Genomic DNA, 18476 nt, shown 5'->3' with positions numbered 1-18476 from the left:
ATTGGTCAAACCAAATGGCATGACTGTGAACTCATAATGCCCATATCGAGTGCGGAATGCTGTCTTGGGAATATCCTCTTCATGCACACGAAGTTGATGATACCCAGAACGAAGGTCAATCTTCGAGAAGCAAGTAGCACCCCAAGGTGAAAAGCTAGGACGAATAAAACCTTTGTCAGAAAGCTCTTGAAGCTGCTTAGACAGTTCTTGCATCTCAGATGGTGCAAGACGATATGGAGCTCTGGCAATAGGATTTGCACCAGGTACAAGATCAATACGGAACTCGACTTGGCGTGCTGGGGGTAGACCAGGTAATTCTTCAGGAAACAGCTCCGGATAATCCCGAACAACAGGGATATCTTGAATAGACTTACCTTGGTCTTTATCTGCCGTAACATGTGCCAGGAAGGCCACATAGTTCTTTCGCAGATACTTCCGAGCTTGAAAACAAGACATAAGCTTGAGGCTACTAGCAGGTTTTTCACCACGAACCTGTAGTATCTCACCTGACGAAAGCGGCACACGAACGATCTTCTCAAAACAAACTACCTCTGCGCGATGCTTGGCTAACCAATCCATACCCACAATGATGTCAAAGCTCCCAAGTTGCATAGGCGTGAGGTCAATAGGAAAAAGATGGTCGTTAAGGTTCAACTGGCAGTTGCGAAGAACAGAATCAAGAACAATGGGTTCGCCATTCGCAACTTCGACTGTCAAAGGCTTACTTAGTTTCGTTCTAGACACGCGAAGCAAGGGCTCAAAAGATAACGACACAAAACTCTTATCGGCCCCTGAATCAAAAAGAACAGATGCAGGTTGATTATTAACTAAGAACGTACCGTTCACCACCTCGTTGTCTGCTTGCGCCTCAACAGCATTCATATTAAAAGCTCGTCCACGAGCCTGAGCCTGAACTGGATTTGCATTAACCAGCCTTGGACACTGGTTTTGATAATGGGTCAGGTCTCCGCAATTAAAGCACGAGCCAGGAGGATAGTGAGGTCGTGCAGCTTGTGCTTGCTGTTGAACAGGTAGTTGAGCTCCCTGTTGGGCTGGATTTCAAGCAGAACGACAAACCTCTGCAAGATGACCCGATTTTCCACAGTTGGTACAGAAACGACACGGGAGTTGCTGTTGATGGTGACTATTGCACCTATTGCACAAAGGTGCATTCCCTTCATACCGCTTCTTTGCGGGAGGCTGCGCTGGCTGATTGGGAGCCGCTTGGTTCTGTTGGGCAGTGATGGCAAAATTTTGGGAAGCCTTTCGCTTCCTGGAGCCCTTTGATGAGCCAGAATCCTTCCCTTTCTTACCTTTCTTGCTATCCCCTTTGTCAGACGCCTGATTCTTGCCCTTGTCACCCTTCCTATGCAATTTACCCTTTCTGATCTGCGATTCTGTCAACGTTGCAGATAGTTCGATTGCCTGACGAACAGTGGTAGGTTTACTACCAGTAACGATGTCTTGCACAGAGTCAGGTAGACCATCGATGTATCTTTCGATCTCCTTGTCAAGTGGGGTGACCATTGTTGGGCATAACAAACTCAACTCTTCATATCTATCAGTATACGCCCGGTGCTCTCCACTAACCTGTTTCAGATCGTCAAACTCCCTTTCCAACTTTCATAGCTCATGACGAGGACAAAACTCACTCATCATGAGAGTCCTCAATTCAGCCCATGTTTGCGCTAAAGCGACTTCGGCACCTCGATCTCTCATAACCCCGTTCCACCATGTTAGCGCCCTCTTCTGAAAAACACTTGAAGCAAACTCAAATTTGCGATTATCAGGACACTGAACATGACGGAAATTATTCTCAATGCTCTCAAACCATTGAAGGAGCCCAGTTGCCCCCTCAGTACCACTGAACTTGAGTGGTTTAGCCGAATTGAAGCTCTTGAAGTTACAAGGAGCGTTCTGATTGATGTTGGCTTGGTTAAACTGAGCAATAAGATTCGGGAACGCAGCAACCATATGCTGTGCGATGATTTCTGCCAGTTCGGCATTGGGTAACTGATTTTCGCGTCGAGGAGGCATGCTAAAAAGAGGAAAACATGAGAGGAAATGAGTGAGATGATTAGATGAAAAGAACGAGACGAAACAAAATCAACAAGGCAAGGATGGTGGTCATTTGTCCGTATCACAAAGCAAACAAACGACACACAGTGACTAATCAAAGTAAATGGGCTCATAAATAATGCTTAGCGAAGACATGCTCGCCTATAAGTGAACACTCACCCCAGGAGTTCCCAGGTAAGAGTGACTGGTCCGATTATGTGGATTTGTACGAACACTCTAGCCTTAGACAGAAAATCCAGGGTACAAGCATTCACCCTTCCAGTTTGCACGTGTTCACACTATTTAGAACCCAAAAATTTGACGAGATTTTGAAAACTTGGAAGGCACAAGGCCAAAAGAATCATTTAAAAACAAATGATAAAGTTTCAAAATCAAATTGAAAAACCAAAAAGGGTTCAAAACCGTATAAGAAATCATTTGAAAACAGAAGATTGTTTTTCAAAAATCGTTTTTAGAAAACTGGGTTCTTGTTTTGGTGATCACCTAAGGAGAGGTGAAATACATGTTTTAAGATCTAAACACAAGATAGCTTGTGTTGGGGTCCTAGAAAGGTTATAGTCTAGGTCAAAGCATTACTAATAACCTAATTCCCTATAACCATTGGCTCTGATACCAACTCTTCTGTCACACCCCGACCACGTAAAACATCAAATCGTGGCGGAAACGTCGGGGAGTGTTGTAACAGAATTGTTGTTCCACAACCAAGGTAATTTAAATAATATTTTATTCATCACCCAAGGGTGGAATACATTGTTTCAAACGAGAACCCACAAGTTACATTGTCTTAAAATAAAAAGAAACAAAGTACATAACAAGTTTTAACTAGTCTAGATCCATTTTATCGTCACTAAGGCCCAAGTCCACCCTAGTGTATCGCGATCATCCTATGCATTTGCTCATGAAACACATGTGAAAATAGGTACGTCAGCATAAAAATGCCTGTGAGATACATAGGTTTTGTGAAAATAGGATCCATGACTTAGGTTTTTAGAAAAATGTTTAATGAAATGTAGTCATGAACCTTGTTGACTGTACTGTTTGTAAATCATTTAAAAAAACGATGGTAGATATGTATTTTTGAAAGAATAATGTATGGTTAAATGAATAACCAAGTAAAATAAGTTGTATAAAACAAGTTGTTTGTAAAACAATGTATTGTGAAAAATATGTTATGTAGCTAAACTGAAATGATCTAAACAACGCTGCGATGCGTAATATCATACAAACACTTATATATAGGAAGTACCAGCGGCGTATCCACCATGTTTGTATCATATTACACACGCCTCGTTACTTAAATCACTTACCCAAACAAACCACCAATGTAAACATGTTTATGTTTAACCAAATGTCAAAATGTTTATGCGAAAAACCATGTCTAACGTCAAGTGTAAATCGTGTAATGTGTGTAACAATGTCAAAATGTCTATGTCAATGTCAATCATGTCATGTGTAAACAAAATGTCATGTATGGTAAGTGAAATATGTATCAACTAAACCATAGGTGAAAAATGCACAAAACAAAGTATTGAAGTAAAACTCAGTTTAAATCAACGTTATGTTTTGTGGAGATGCATGCTATTTTGAATATAAACATTTATGCGGTATTGTGAAAATGCATACATTCAAGCCTTGTGACTGTGGTGATAAACCTTTAAACAAATTAAAGGTCTATCGGTTTTTATGTTTAAATCGAATTCGGTCATTCCTTTCATCCAAACATACCCAGGATGTCAGGAACGGGAGTTGTCAATTCCTATGGTACCACTACCTACTAACGAGCGGCGTGATCAAAGTTAATGAATGTATATGGTCCCACTTAAACAAACCAAATGTCATACCCAAAATATAAACATGTGAAAACAATGCACTAAGTATGTAATCAAATGTACACACATAGCGTGAAATATCATGTAAAACAAATGTACTAAGTATGATGAACATACATAGTGTAACACCCCAACCCGGAAGGGCTGCCGTGTCACAATAACGGTAACATAAACAAAAGTCATAATTCCATTTATTTATTTGATAAGGATACAACCACACGACCATTAAAATTAAGATTAATATACAAGCGGAGACATTCATCTTAATTAACTAACATCTTCAGATTTATTCCTAGGCTTTATTCTTCTCTCTTTTCCCCTCCCAAAATAATCTGTGGACCTGTATATTCAAAAAGTTTACGGAATGAGCCGAATGCTCAGTACGGAATTTTAGGCTCAAATAACAAATAATGCTTCATATGAAATCTTATCCGGATGGAACTTTAGGCGAAAATGATACGATGCAAGAACAAAATTTCATAATCATATCTTACGGATGTACCCATGAGCAAACTTAAAACGTGACAATACACAGGTAGCTACTCCTGCATAATTATAACATGAGATGGCGAATTGGCATACCCGTTATCCACCTCCTTATACTTAAATCCTAGGATCGATCCATACGCCTCCTAATAGCCTTATGTACCACACTTGTACTTAAGAGACGCCGTGAACTGATCTCTCCGTCACGGATGGAGCACATGATGTTGATGCCACAACAACATGCTCGTGGGACACTCCACGAGAAGCGATACTCAGGGTATCAGAGTACAAATGGTCTTATTCACATAACTTATAAAACTTATTTTCATAACAAAACGGAACATATATTGGAACATGCGATAATGAGTATAACAACATAATACTATCGCATGACATGAAAGTTAAATCAAATGATTAGGATAGGAATCGAACGGACTGTCAACTGAATCGATAATCAAAGACGTGAGGAGTTTTTAACAGATATAGTAATTTAGTGGTTTTATAATAATTTGAATATGAAGCAATAAAGAGTGGGGTAAGGATCCGTACCTTAATAATTCCAAAGTGAAGCTACCTAGTGCTAATATTTTAGATTTATATGGGCAGAGTTTAGACTACTGATTAATCTTTTAACCTAATTTAAATAACATGCACACAAACTAGGTTAGTAACTTAATACAGCATTTACGATAACTCACGAGATCAAACCCTCACAACTATTATCAAGTGCAATACTTAACAATTCAATCGGATTCACAACGAATAACAGAGCATAGTCCGAATTCGAACAGCACTCAAATATTCAAGTTGAAATCACGACGAATAATCAAAGTAGAAGCTCAATTTGAGCAGCACTCAGACAATCGTTGGATAGTTATAATCGACCGGACGTTGAATCGTAATAGCGATCGAGTTATTACCCTGATTGCGGCAGCGTTTCGAGGTGTGTGTGTGTTTGGGTAGTGGAAGAAGTATAACTCGACGTCAATTGAGAATTTGAGCGTCGTTTTTGTGCACAGAAGCAAGTCCCAAAGCCTGCTATTTATACTAATTTTTGGGACATGCCTACCTACCTGCTTGACATACCTACCTACCTGCTTGACATGCCTACCTACCTGCTTGATTGACATGCCTACCTACCTGCTTGACATGCCTACCTACCTGCTTGACATGCCTACCTACCTGCTTGATTGACATGCCTACCTACCTGCTTGATTGACATGCCTACCTACCTGCTTGACATGCCTACCTACCTGCTTGACATGCCTACCTACCTGCTTGATTGACATGCCTACCTACCTGCTTGACATGCCTACCTACCTGCTTGATTGACATGCCTACCTACCTGCTTGATTGACATGCCTACCTACCTGCTTGACATGCCTACCTACCTGCTTGACATGCCTACCTACTTGCTTGATTGACATGCTTGGGTGTCTTAATTAGGGTTTTCTAATGGTTTATATTTACTATTATTCTTTTTATTTCTAGAATAATGATTTTTATGGGCATTACACATAGCATGAAAATGTCATGTAAAACGATGTACTAAGTATGCACACAATGGACATACATAGCAAAAACATAATGAAATCATGTACTAATAGTGTACTAATGAACATAGCAAGTACATAATGCGAAAACATGAAAAGCATGAAAGTAACTGTTGGTGCACTACATCTGTTGATTTCGTCTTAGATCGAGTCTTTAATTGTATTGTATAGATTAGGGCGAGTTTACGAGAAAACTGGAGAGTTTAGGCGTTTTATAGTCTTGGACCGCTTATTCGGACATGCCGAATAAGAGGTCCACCTCACAACTTCTTGGACCCCTTATACGGACATTCTTGGACCGCTTATTCGTCACGTCCGTATAAGCGGTCCACAATTCCTATAAATACCACAAGAGAGGTCCACAATTGTAACTTCCGAAATTCCATACCGAGGTGCTGCCGGTGTGAGAATCGATTGTAAAAAGCGTCAAATTAATGAGAAAAGAGAATTAAGGTGATATCTAGCTGTTTCTACGTCAGGTACTTGTTTTCCGCACCTGTATCTGATCAAAACTCCTTTGATTGACTCGTTCGGTTCAGATTCCGATCCTACAAGTGGTATCAGAGCTTCAGGAGGAGGAGTTCTATTGAGATTTGCTGGATTTCATCATTTTTTTCTTCTTCTACACCTTCTTTCTTACGTCAGACCAAGATTTCACGGTCCGTTTTGGCTGATTTTTGGATATGATGTGCGCATATACCTGATCTAAAACCCTACCAAGTTTCAGATCGAAATTCCTAGCAGTTTAGGAGATATCGCGATTTTTCGGTTCGGTTTTTCGTCAAAGAGTCTGAACCGCTTATTTGGACATATGTGAACCGCTCAAAATTTGTGGTTTGGATCGCTTTTTCGTCAAAAGTATATGGATCGCTCATAAGTGTTAGTGTCTGGATCGCTCCAAAATCAGTTGAGCTTATATGAACCGCTTTTTCGAACATATGGGAATCGCTCATAGATATTAGTTGAGGATCGCTCCAAATATAAAAATTTCTGGTCCGCTTATTGGTCAATAATTTGGGATCGCTCATAGGGATTTAAAAAGGAGAGTTCGCTGATTCGTCAATCGTCACCTTTTATCTGCCGCCCATTAGAAATATTACATCGACCCATTATTGTTTGTAAGGTGTTAAAAAATGCCGCCCATTTAACCAATTAAATTCAAACCATTTACTGCCCACTAGAATTTTTGTCTGCCTAAAGTTGCCGCCCCACTACCTCTTTTAAGGGCCAATTATAGCAGCCGCCATTTAGCCCAATCGCATTCACATTTTTTTAAAAAAATTGTCAGCCAATAGTTAGTCAGTTTATGAGTTTCATTTCTTTTATGTACGTCAGGTTGAAAAATTCATATGTATCAGTTGTGTTTGAAGGTGTTACTTGTTCGCATAAGGTGTTTGGAAATCCAAGTTGTGTTTTGTGAACCAGGTCTTGTTGGCTTAAAGGCTTGTTCCAATTCGTCAAGTGTGTTTTGATCGCGTGAAATCGTGTGGAAAAATTTCGAGTTCATTTGAAAGTTTGGAGTTCAAAAGTCTCAAAAGGCTCAATTCATTTGAAAGTTTGTCAGTTTGTACGAAAAAGTGTCAAGTCATCTGTATTTGATCCGAGTCATCGCTGTCCGCTCAGTGTGTCAACCCTCAATACGCACAAAATTGATCATCAGTTCGAGTACCAGTTCGTTTCCATTATTTGATAAATCTTTAAACTGATTGTGTTTTTTGTTTGTATGTTTTCAGGTATTTTCCGAAATATCATCTGACTCTTGAAGCATGGATTCTGATTTTTACAACGCATTCGCTACTCCGAGTACCCCAATCACTGCTGTTCAAACCACAATGCTCGAAAACGAAACCGGAACGATGCAAAAACCTCCCAAGTTAATGAACATCGAAGAATACAAAGGTTGGGAAGGTCGGTTTGAGAATTGGGTGCAAGCGAATTATCTTGACGCTTGGGAATGCGTGGAAACAAAGTATATTCGACCATTGAATAGTGATGAAGAGCCAGTTCCAATCAAAGATCTTAGAGATGATGAGAGGAAGAAGTACAAAAATGAGAAAATGATGCTAAGTCTTCTTCAACAGGCAGTGAAAGAAGATATCATGGTTCTGCTACAGCATAATGGAACGTCTTACTCAATCTGGAAAGCATTACGTTCGAAGTTTTGGGGAAGTGAAGAGATGGTTAAAAGCAAGAAGTCGCTTCTAAAGAAAGAATTTGATCTTTTTCGTGGGTTGAAAAATGAGAGTACGAGAGAGATTATTGAACGTTATTGTAATCTGCTTGCAAATATGAAAAGGTTGAGCATTGAAAAGAGTAATGAAGAGTTGATCGACAAACTTGCTGATGCGTTGCCATATGAGAGTTGGGGCACATATTTGATGATGCTTAGAAACAAAAAAGGTTTTAGCAATCTGATGCTCAGTAAGTTCATCGAAAAGATCGAAGCTCAAGAAATGGAACAGAGGAAAGTGATTAGAATGAAAGACTTCGATGGTGAACAAGACATCGGGTTATATTATAAAGCTGGGGTAAATGAAAAATCGTCGAATTCATCTCCAAAGATTGTTACTGGTATGAGTGCCAAGAGCTTATCTGAAAGCCAATCATCTGGATCATGCAGCAAAACCAGCTTTACTTCATTTCCATCATTCGATCCAAACATCTCTGCAACTAAAAATGGGAGAAAGTTATAGTGCAACATTGTATTGAATCTTGAGAATGATCAAGATTATTCTGAAGAAATTGCCAAAAACCAAATGTCTTTATTAGGAATGGTTTTGGAATCTTACACTTGTTTTGTTGCAGGTCGTATCGGCAATCCAATGCTAACCAAAGAAGACTACGACCAGATAGATGCTGAAGAGATGGAGCTGATGGACATAAAGTGGTGTCTGGCTAGTGTTTTACGGAGAGCTGAGAAGTTCAAACAAATCACGGGGAGAGATGATCTTCGTGATGCGAACGTTTCTACTTTAGGTTTTGATAAATCTAAAGTCACTTGTTTTCGGTGCAGGGAAAAAGGACACTTCAAGAGGGAGTGCACAAACCGAGAAGCAAGTGGAGCTCAAAATCCGTTCAACAACAACAACGATTATTATCGCAAAGCCATCTATCACCAAGTTGGTCAATCATCTCAACAACAGAAACATCAAGCTCAGACTGCACACGGAAGAGATGTGATTGAAGATACCGGAAAAGAAGCTTGTGTAAGCAGTTATGATTGTGGAAAAAGAAAAGATGGTAGTGCTTTGATAATTGATCAAGATGATGAGAGATTACCAGAAGATTTTAGCTGGGGAAAGTTTACTTGGGATGATTATGTTCCTGATCAAACTACAGCTTACACTGCATTTACAACAAAGATTGTAGATGATAGTGATGACGATACAGAGTATTGGGCGAGAAAATACAGAGAAGATATGAAGCTGCTTGCTGAGAGTGATAGCGAAGACGAAAAAGTCAAGAAGGAAAAGAAAAAGAAAAAGATTAAGACACCGGTGAGTAGTGATGATGAAGAAGTGCCGGTGGTAAGAAGGCAAAAGATGACAGAAGTGCCTAAGTTTAAAGTTGAAGAACAAGTTGATGCAAAAGAAGTTCCGGTAAAATGTGAAAACTGGGAGATTGTGAAAAAGCAAAACAACGAGTTGATGCACAACTTAAACCGTCTGAAGGAGTCATATGATGTGCTGAACAAGACAATGAATCAGTACAATCAAACGAGTGAAGAACAAGTTGTTGCTATGAAGACTCTTCAGGGAGCATTTATGACAAAACAAAAAATTGCAAACAATTACATTGAAAAATGTGCTGCTTTAGAACAAAAGCTTGAGCTGCAACGAATTGAAACTGAAAGAGTAAATCGTTTATTGAAAAGTTACTCATGTACTTCCTATGTGATTGACAGGATTTATCCGACTGTTGAGAGCATGAAGGTATGGGAAGAGGATGATGTAACTGAAAAGAATGCAGCTGGAGTTGATGCTGGTGAGAAGATTGCTGATAAGAAGAAGAGTGACAGGAAGAAAGACACTGAAATGAGTTCATCTGGTAAGAAGAAAAGTGTCAGTTATAATAGATGTCCACCTCCACTGGAAAACGGATATTTGCCTAGACATCCTAACGATGAAAGAGTCAAAAAGGCTACAAATTTACAGTGGGAGTCAGAGTCATCGGTCAATCTTCCTGAAAATATTGATGTTGTGTTTACATCATCTGACACTGATCAACAGTCTCAATTGATGAAGAAAGTCGTGGATCATGTGTTAGATAGTGATGACAGTGAAGAGTCAAAGTCGGAGTCCGCGTCAGAATCAAAATCTGAGTCAAAAGCTCCGAGTCAAACAGAAAAACAGGGAAAATTAGTTTATGATAGAAAATTTCTTTTATCAAAATCTAATTTGGATGATGGATTGTTTAAAGTTGCTTATACTTTGAATAATTCGGACAAATTATATTCTGATGAGGAATTTCCTATAAGAGGTGTTAAAACTGAACTGATTAAAAAGGTTTTTATACTCTCGGAAATCAATATTTCTGAAATCAAAGGCTTATGTTTTAATGAAAAACCTAAAAAATACACCTCTAGAGTACAACAGAGATTAAACAAGAAAAAGAATTACAGTTCTGGTTCTGGTTTCCAAAAGAGATCAAACCATAGCGGTAATTTTAAAAAGAAAGGATTAGGTTTTACACCTACAGAAAAACAAAAAAATGAAAAATATGTTCGTGATTTTAAATCCAAAATGTCGTTTGTTTCAGGTACATCAACTGATGAAGAAGAAAAGACAAGTTTCTGGAGGGAAAAGAACAGTGAATTTTGGAAGAAGAAACAAGCTGAACTAAAGAAAGACTCGAGAACTTGTTTCAAGTGCAACAACGTTGGACATATCGCCAAAGATTGTTCTCAGGCGATGCAATCAAAACAGGGAGTTTTTCGCAAAATCTCAGAAAAGGTGTTTGCGTTCGAATCACCACTTGATAGAACAAAATTGTTCAAAGATTCTATTAGGGGGAGTAAGAATTTTTAGAGAAAATCCAAAAACATTAGAAAATTTGAAAAAGTCAAAAACATGATAAAATCAAAAATGAGTTTTTGTTGCATAAAAGAGGAAATGATAGTACATCAGTGGACTATCACAACACGCTAAAGAATTGGAAAGTCAAAATGTGATAAACGATCTTACTGCGGATGTGTCAGTAGATTTTTGCACATTTAGTAAATTGAAACGAGATATAAACCTAAATCAAACTTACTTAATTCGTGGGTAACTATTCTTGGATATATGGGTAACCCCCGAAATCTTGTTTGAAAGGTCCCGTATTCTGAGATACTAGGTCTTTATACTCAGTGATATCTGGGGTATTATCCCGGGACTTCTGCTGTATGGAAGTACTGACCTAGTCCCCGGATAATACTTTCTGCAAATGCTTGAAAAAGCGCCGCCCTCAACATGCTGATGAAACAATAAAATTGATAGTCGCTACTGTTGAAATGCAAAAAGATCCTCTAAAGGGGACCCACCAAAAGTCGAGCCGTCATCTCTCTGCTGAACGGAAGTTCTGACCTGAGCTCTCACGGTTTCGCATTTAATCCCTTTACAGATATCATCTGTGGTATACTCACCTGTAAGACTGAATATTTGGGATCTGGATACGGGAGTATATTCAAGTGGAGTGATACACAATTAATTTTAAGTCTCTAAAACATTAATATCGTATCTCGAATCGATTGAAATTTGTGTTGAAAATTTAAGTGGACAAACATACTGACAATCTAGGTAAATTGTTTAGAACTGAGAATGTTTAAAGCTTAATGGTGTTGGTGATTTGTCTCATTAACTGATATGATCCTCTTGCACGAGCTCACAAAAATATTGTCTGTAAATAGTTTATTTCTGCATTTTTATTTCTCTTTCAGAAAAATACAAAAAGATTTTAGGTGTGTTTTAACATAAATTTTGAAAAAGTCAAAAAGATTTTCGACAACTGATGTTGAATAGCTGATTTTCAAAATTCCGAGTGCTAAACATGATGAGCAATACTTGAGGGGGAGTGTTTGTGTGAAATTAATTGTTTTCATAATCTAACCTTTTCAAGTGGTTCATCACAATCTGTGTTTGTTGTGAATGAGAATCTGGATTGGTGCAAGTTCATATGTTTAAAATATGTATGTGAAAGAAATTTACTCTGAGGTAGAGTTTATGCAGGAAAGCCAGACGTCGATCCTGAAGATGTTGCTGAAGATCAAAGGAATGCCAGCAAATCGAGAGGGGGAGTCTGAAGATAGAGAGAAAGAAAGCCCAGAGACTGATCAAGACTGAAGATGTGAAGACACAGCATTGTTGTGACTCGATAGTCGACTCCATCAACATCTGAGGGGGAGTCTGTTGGTGCACTACATCTGTTGATTTCGTCTTAGATCGAGTCTTTAATTGTATTGTATAGATTAGGGTGAGTTTACGAGAAAACTGGAGAGTTTAGGCGTTTTATAGTCTTGGACCGCTTATTCGGACATGCCGAATAAGAGGTCCACCTCACAACTTCTTGGACCCCTTATACGGACATTCTTGGACTGCTTATTCGTCACGTCCGTATAAGCGGTCCACAATTCCTATAAATACCACAAGAGAGGTCCACAATTGTAACTTCCGAAATTCCATACCGAGGTGCTGCCGGTGTGAGAATCGATTGTAAAAAGCGTCAAATTAATGAGAAAAGAGAATTAAAGTGATATCTAGCTGTTTCTACGTCAGGTACTTGTTTTCCGCACCTGTATCTGATCAAAACTCCTCTGATTGACTCGTTCGGGTCAGATTCCGATCCTACAGTAACAAGTAGGCACATGTGTTTCACCCCAAAATGTTTGGAAAACAGTAAAAGAGGGGTACTATGTGTACTCACTTGAGATTGCTTAGAAGTCGTAGGATAACCACCAAGCAATGCTAGAAGGTCACGGAATCAAACGGCACCTATATAGGTATCTACATTAATAAACAGACCTATCGGAGGATCGGGTAGTACGAGGTTTCATAAACCAAATAAGTGTGGGAACTTATGTAATATGGTCTAACAAAGCCTACATACTAAAACGAAACTTATCCTAAGTGCTTTTGACCCGTTACGACCCGTCTAGGTAGCTTACGCCACTTTAACGCGTCGTTTGCGTAAAACGCGTTCGGAATGCCTAACTAGCCCTATGACAAGTAGGATATGCCTTAACATGTTTAATATAGTTGCTAAATCAGCTTAGATACCAAAGATTGTGTTACATAGGCTTAAAATGAATTTTGGCGTAAAAAGGGTATTTTTGGTAATTTACCTAAGGCACATACATTACCTATCATACTACTAGTTAAACGATGTGACCATAAGGTATAACCTCGGAAGGTTATTCCCTATACAACTATGGTCACCTAAAGTGTTTGGTCGAATCCTAATGATTAACCAAGTGGGTCGGGTTCGTAAGCATAAGAGATTGATTAGATCGCTTACCTTACGACCCTTAGACAAGCACAAAACTAGAAGCGACGAGCTAAACATGCTAGAACATGTTTAGTGAAGTTAGAAAACAGGTTTGGTATTAAAACAAACGGTTTTAATACCCTAGAGTAGTTTGGTTACAAAATACGCGAGGAAACGCATTTTGGCCGAAACTACGACTCGTCACTGAGCCTAGATAACGTGGTAATCAGTAGGTATAGTCACCAGGGACTATAACCATCGTGATTACGCTCACGTTATGAAGTTCAAACGAACTTTGCGTTGACCATAAACTGGTCAATGCAGAAAGTCAAACACAGTTTGACTTAAACGCTAAAATGAACGAAAAACGCGAAAGAAAACTTACAGAAGGTCCCCGCAAGATTGATCTTTCCAAGTATTCTCAGGTATGAAGTGGTTACACTTCAACTTAGAGAAATCTCAGAAAAATCAAGTGGTTTTGAGTGAATGAGGTGGGGGGTATTTATAGATTTCGTAGAACCGTTAGGATCGTTTCTTGAAATCCGAGCTTCGATCTCCACCCTCCATGTGTGCCCATTGTTTTAGAAAACCATGGGACATCCAAAACCAGCCCACAAGATGCAAGAAACCATGGGTAAAGGTGTGTAACAGCTGGAAATGGCTGGAAAGCACATTCTGCTGATCTGGGGAGGCTTTACGGACCGTAAGCAGGTCCATACGGTCCGTAAGGACCCTGCAGACCAGCAATGTTTCAGTTTTGGCAGTTTTGGTCCCTGTACGCGTATGGTCGTGTTTTGGCACTTCTAACACCCGTCAAACCCATTTCTAAGCTCTACAAGGATGCTAAAGTATAGGGAATATAAAACATGCTCAAAAATATGCCGGATGTCGGTTCGTTTGGCCGTACGATTGCGTTGTTCGGTTAATTACGACGGAAGTCGTAACGGACGCAAAAACGATCCAAATTGCATGACGAATGGATTTTTGACAAGCCAAACACTAAAACAAAATATTTTAATGCTTACATAAATTTTTGGATGTCCGGAAGTATTCAGAATGTAAGTTATGCGCGAAAATGCAAACTTATGCACTTTTTGACGCTTTTAGTCCCTGAATGAGCATAAAGTTTATTTTAGCACACCGAACCCCTCAAAGCCTATTTCTAAGCTATGTAAAGGATATTTAAGGTGTGTTTAACTTATGATCATGTTCTGGAATGTTCGTTACAGTTCAAATCGACATACTTTTCGCAGTTTGTCAATTTTAGTCCCTGTAAGCGAATTAACTAGATTTTGCCATACCAAAGCCTTCAAAACTTATTTCTAAGTTATGTAAAGGTTATTTAAGGTATGTTAAGCATAAATTGGTGTTCCGGAGTATTTGTCGCTTTTAACTGACTACGTTTTCGCACCAGTTTGCGTATAATTCTCCAGAAAGCGATATAGAGTTTGAAATCGAATAAAAGTCAAAACATGAAAAACATCAAACATAAACAAACAAACATACGGATCAAATAGCTTTATTTCATTGATAATTGAACTGTTTACAATGATTACAAGCACAGATGTCACAACTGTAATTACCTGAAACGCGTTTTAAAAAGGTTTTGTCAGCGGGAAATACTGAGTGAATCATTCAGTTTACTAAAATGACTCATTTATTATAATTTACAGTATTAAGAGTTTTTACATATGTTTCAGATATCAACCAACTACCCACAGTATTTGTCACTCGACCGTATCTGTGACTGTGGTCATATCACCATTGGCTGCCCCATTGAATGACGTATATCACTTAATTTTAGGTTCGCCCACCTAATGTGATTAAAACAGTAGTAATGTGCACAATACCCCACATACTGGCTGTAATTTGGTGATTACATAAACTTAATCACTGTAATTATAATTCTGAAAATAATTTGGAGTATTGTAAAACAGTTGATAAAAAGAGAATGACTCACTTTATAAGCATGCAAGATTGAGTTAACAAACTTCTTGATTCTACTTCTTCCGATAATTAAGCATGCACTTTATTATTCTGGATCTTCTGATGATTTAATAGTTTGTTTGATTGCGAGTGTGTAGTGGGGAGTATTTTCAGTAGTTAAACATATAGTTTAACAGAATGGAATACGTATTTGTGTATAACCCAAATCAAACCTTAACGGTAGTCACGAGATTCGAACCTTAACGAAATTCACAAAGTATAGTCTTGTTTAGACAGCATTTTGGCATCCGTTTTAACGAATTCACAAAATACAATACTTTGGCATCCGTTAGTTGGTTCATGAATCGATCGGACAGAACATCGCATCGGTGATTATTGGTTAGAACACCAACGTATAGAGAGAAGAAGATAGAAATGAGCAAAGAAAAATGAATCCTAAGCTTCCTATTTATAGGTAGAAAATAGGAAATTTCTAGGAAGTTTCCCTTGTATTTCTAGGAAGTTTCCTATAGCTTTTCTAGGAAGTTACTTATATCTTCTAGGAAGCTTCCTATCCATAGATATCTATCCTCTTACACCTTCCTAACACCTTCCTTCGGTATTATCTATTATATATTTATATGTATTTCTATTTAGGTGATTAGTAGATCTTACTTAGCTTAATTAATCTTGCTTAACTCAATTAATCGTACTTAACTTAATTAATCTAGTTTAACTTAATTAATCTGGATTAACTTAATTAATCTTGATTAACTAATTAATTAATCATACTTAATTTAATTAACAGATTAATTAATCTACTCAGCTAACTTAATTGCTTAGTTTATTTAACTATTAAGTATTCTAGAACATTAAGTTATGCTCAGCCTTAAAAGGGCAAAACCGGCATAAACCGAATTAATCTTAGAACATTAAGTTATGCTCAGCCTAAAAATAAATAAAAATCTCCAAAATTCCCAAAATATTATTTTATTACAGTAGGTATAAGGTTTTGTATAAAAATTTGGGTTTAGATAGGCTATATGCAATTTACGCCATTTAATTACTAAAGAAGCTTTAATTTACGCTAATGAGCATAACTCTTATTCTACACCTCAAACTGATCTCAAATTTTAGGTTCAAGTCTATAAATCAGTAGCTAAGGTGTCTACCCTTTTACATTTTCAAAAATCACATTTTAAGGTCAAATGGGCATAATGGTCAACATATAAGCGATTAACGGAAACATGCATGTGAATAGGATATCTAATGAACCAAGTTGTATAATCTCAGAGAGTTATACTAACATGCAAATAGGTCCAAAAGAAGCTCTAAGGCAATCCTAAACTTGGCTTAAACGGGTCAGAACTGATAGTCAAAGCAATAGTCAAACTTTGCGACTTTCGGTTCCAAACCGAGCCTAAACTGAAAATTGTCGAGTTGAACATGTTGGAACATGTTCTTACATTAATTACCAAGTTATTTTAATGATCAAACAGGTTGCATGTATCCTACATTGCTAATTATGCATTATTTCGCAAATAACCTTTCTGTTGACTTTTTATAGTAAGTTTTGACTCGACAATTAACATAGTTAGAGTGGGAATCTGGAAATACCCTTTTAAGGGTTTATTACCTACATAATTACCTACTTAAAGGTATTTTTAATTCGTGATTTGACTGAGCACATTTTAAATAATCACGAAGTCAAACCTTAATTACGACGGTTTGACCTTTAGTTAATTAACTAAGCTAAAACGAATTAGGAAGGGTTAAGGACACTTACAAGAGTCCTAATTATGCTTAGGGATCACTAAGGATGCTTGTGGCTGACCAGAGGGCTTTAGAGAGTGAACTTGTGAACTTTGCAAATGAATGCACAAATTGGTCACAACTTGGAAGCTCTTATATATGGGTTTTAATTCAAGGAGATCATGCCAAAGAGGTCTACCAATGCTTCCAGATCAAGACAAGTGCCCCCTATGCATGAAAACCTGTTGGTGCAGCCCCTGGTATGTAAAAACAAGGTTTTATGGCGGTGCAACGGGCTGGACAGACACCTGCAGGTGTTTTCTGTCGCTGGCACTCTGACGCGGCCCGCGTAAACCCATAAGGGAGTCTTACGCGGGTCGCCTGGCCAGTCAGAACCAGCCAAACAAGTTTCATTCTTTGCACTTTTGGTCCCTGGTCCTTTGTAACGTGGTTTTAAGCTCTTAAATTGCATTTCTAGCGTTCTAACTTGATTTTTAAGCGCCTTGGGACTTTTACTAACTTGGTTAAGTCTTTGACTAACCTTGTAACCACTCATAAGGCCTTAGAATTCAACGTTGACGCTTTTAACCCCTCGTACACGAATTTGATCATAACTTTCTCATACGATAACGAAACTTTATGAAATTTTAACCACATATTCTAGTGAGTATATTTTATCGTTACAAAGCTTCGGGTCTGCCAAAAGGTCACTCAGAGGTATACTTTGCACATGGTGACACATTTAGCCCCTGTAGTTTGTAATTCCTCACTTTCTTTCACATTTAGCTTCGTATGATCCATGATTTATTCGTTTGAAGGTATGAACATTATGTAGGGCTATGTTTGAATATATTTATCCATTGTTGACACTTTGGACCCTTATATTCACATAGTTTCCCCGTTTGTCAACTTTAGTCCCTTTAAAGTATTCTTTCTCACGTTCAAAGCCTATGACACGTGTTTATACATTATTGGACATGAATTTTCAAGGTGTTACATCCTCACCCCCTTAAAAGAAATCTCGTCCTCGAGATTTTAAGGAAACAAATGAGGGTATTTCTCTTGCATTGTGGACTCTAACTCCCACGTATATTCAGGACCTCTACGGGCATCCCATTTCACCTTGACGATAGGCACAAGCTTTCTTCGAAGCTTCTTTACCTGTCGATCCTCAATCGACACAGGTTTTTCCACAAATTTTAAGCTCTCGTCTATATGCACACCTGTGTTTGGTATGACTAGCGATTCATCAGCTAGACATTTCTTCAGATTGCAGACGTGAAGTACATTATGAATACCATCGAGCTCTTCAGGTAATTTTAACTTATAAGCCATTGATCCTACACATTCGATGATCTCGAATGGTCCTATATACCTTGGGCTTAACTTT

General features: G+C 38.2%; 1 protein-coding gene across 1 annotated transcript in view; it reads left to right on the top strand.

Annotated features, from left to right (window-relative positions):
• LOC118490406 overlaps positions 1-7703 on the top strand; it is a 47347-nt gene extending 39644 nt beyond the window's left edge. Inside the window, exon 3 of the mRNA XM_035988031.1 lies at positions 7681-7703. Within this exon, the coding sequence (XP_035843924.1) occupies positions 7681-7703 (23 nt within the window). The remainder of the gene's footprint in view (positions 1-7680) is intronic.
• Positions 7704-18476: the final 10773 nt, after the last annotated feature.

This window comes from Helianthus annuus, chromosome 3 (assembly GCF_002127325.2).
Source record: "Helianthus annuus cultivar XRQ/B chromosome 3, HanXRQr2.0-SUNRISE, whole genome shotgun sequence".
Taxonomy (NCBI): Eukaryota; Viridiplantae; Streptophyta; class Magnoliopsida; order Asterales; family Asteraceae; genus Helianthus; species Helianthus annuus.
Note: the sequence above shows the minus strand (reverse complement) of the source record. Positions and strands in the feature narration are given on the sequence as shown.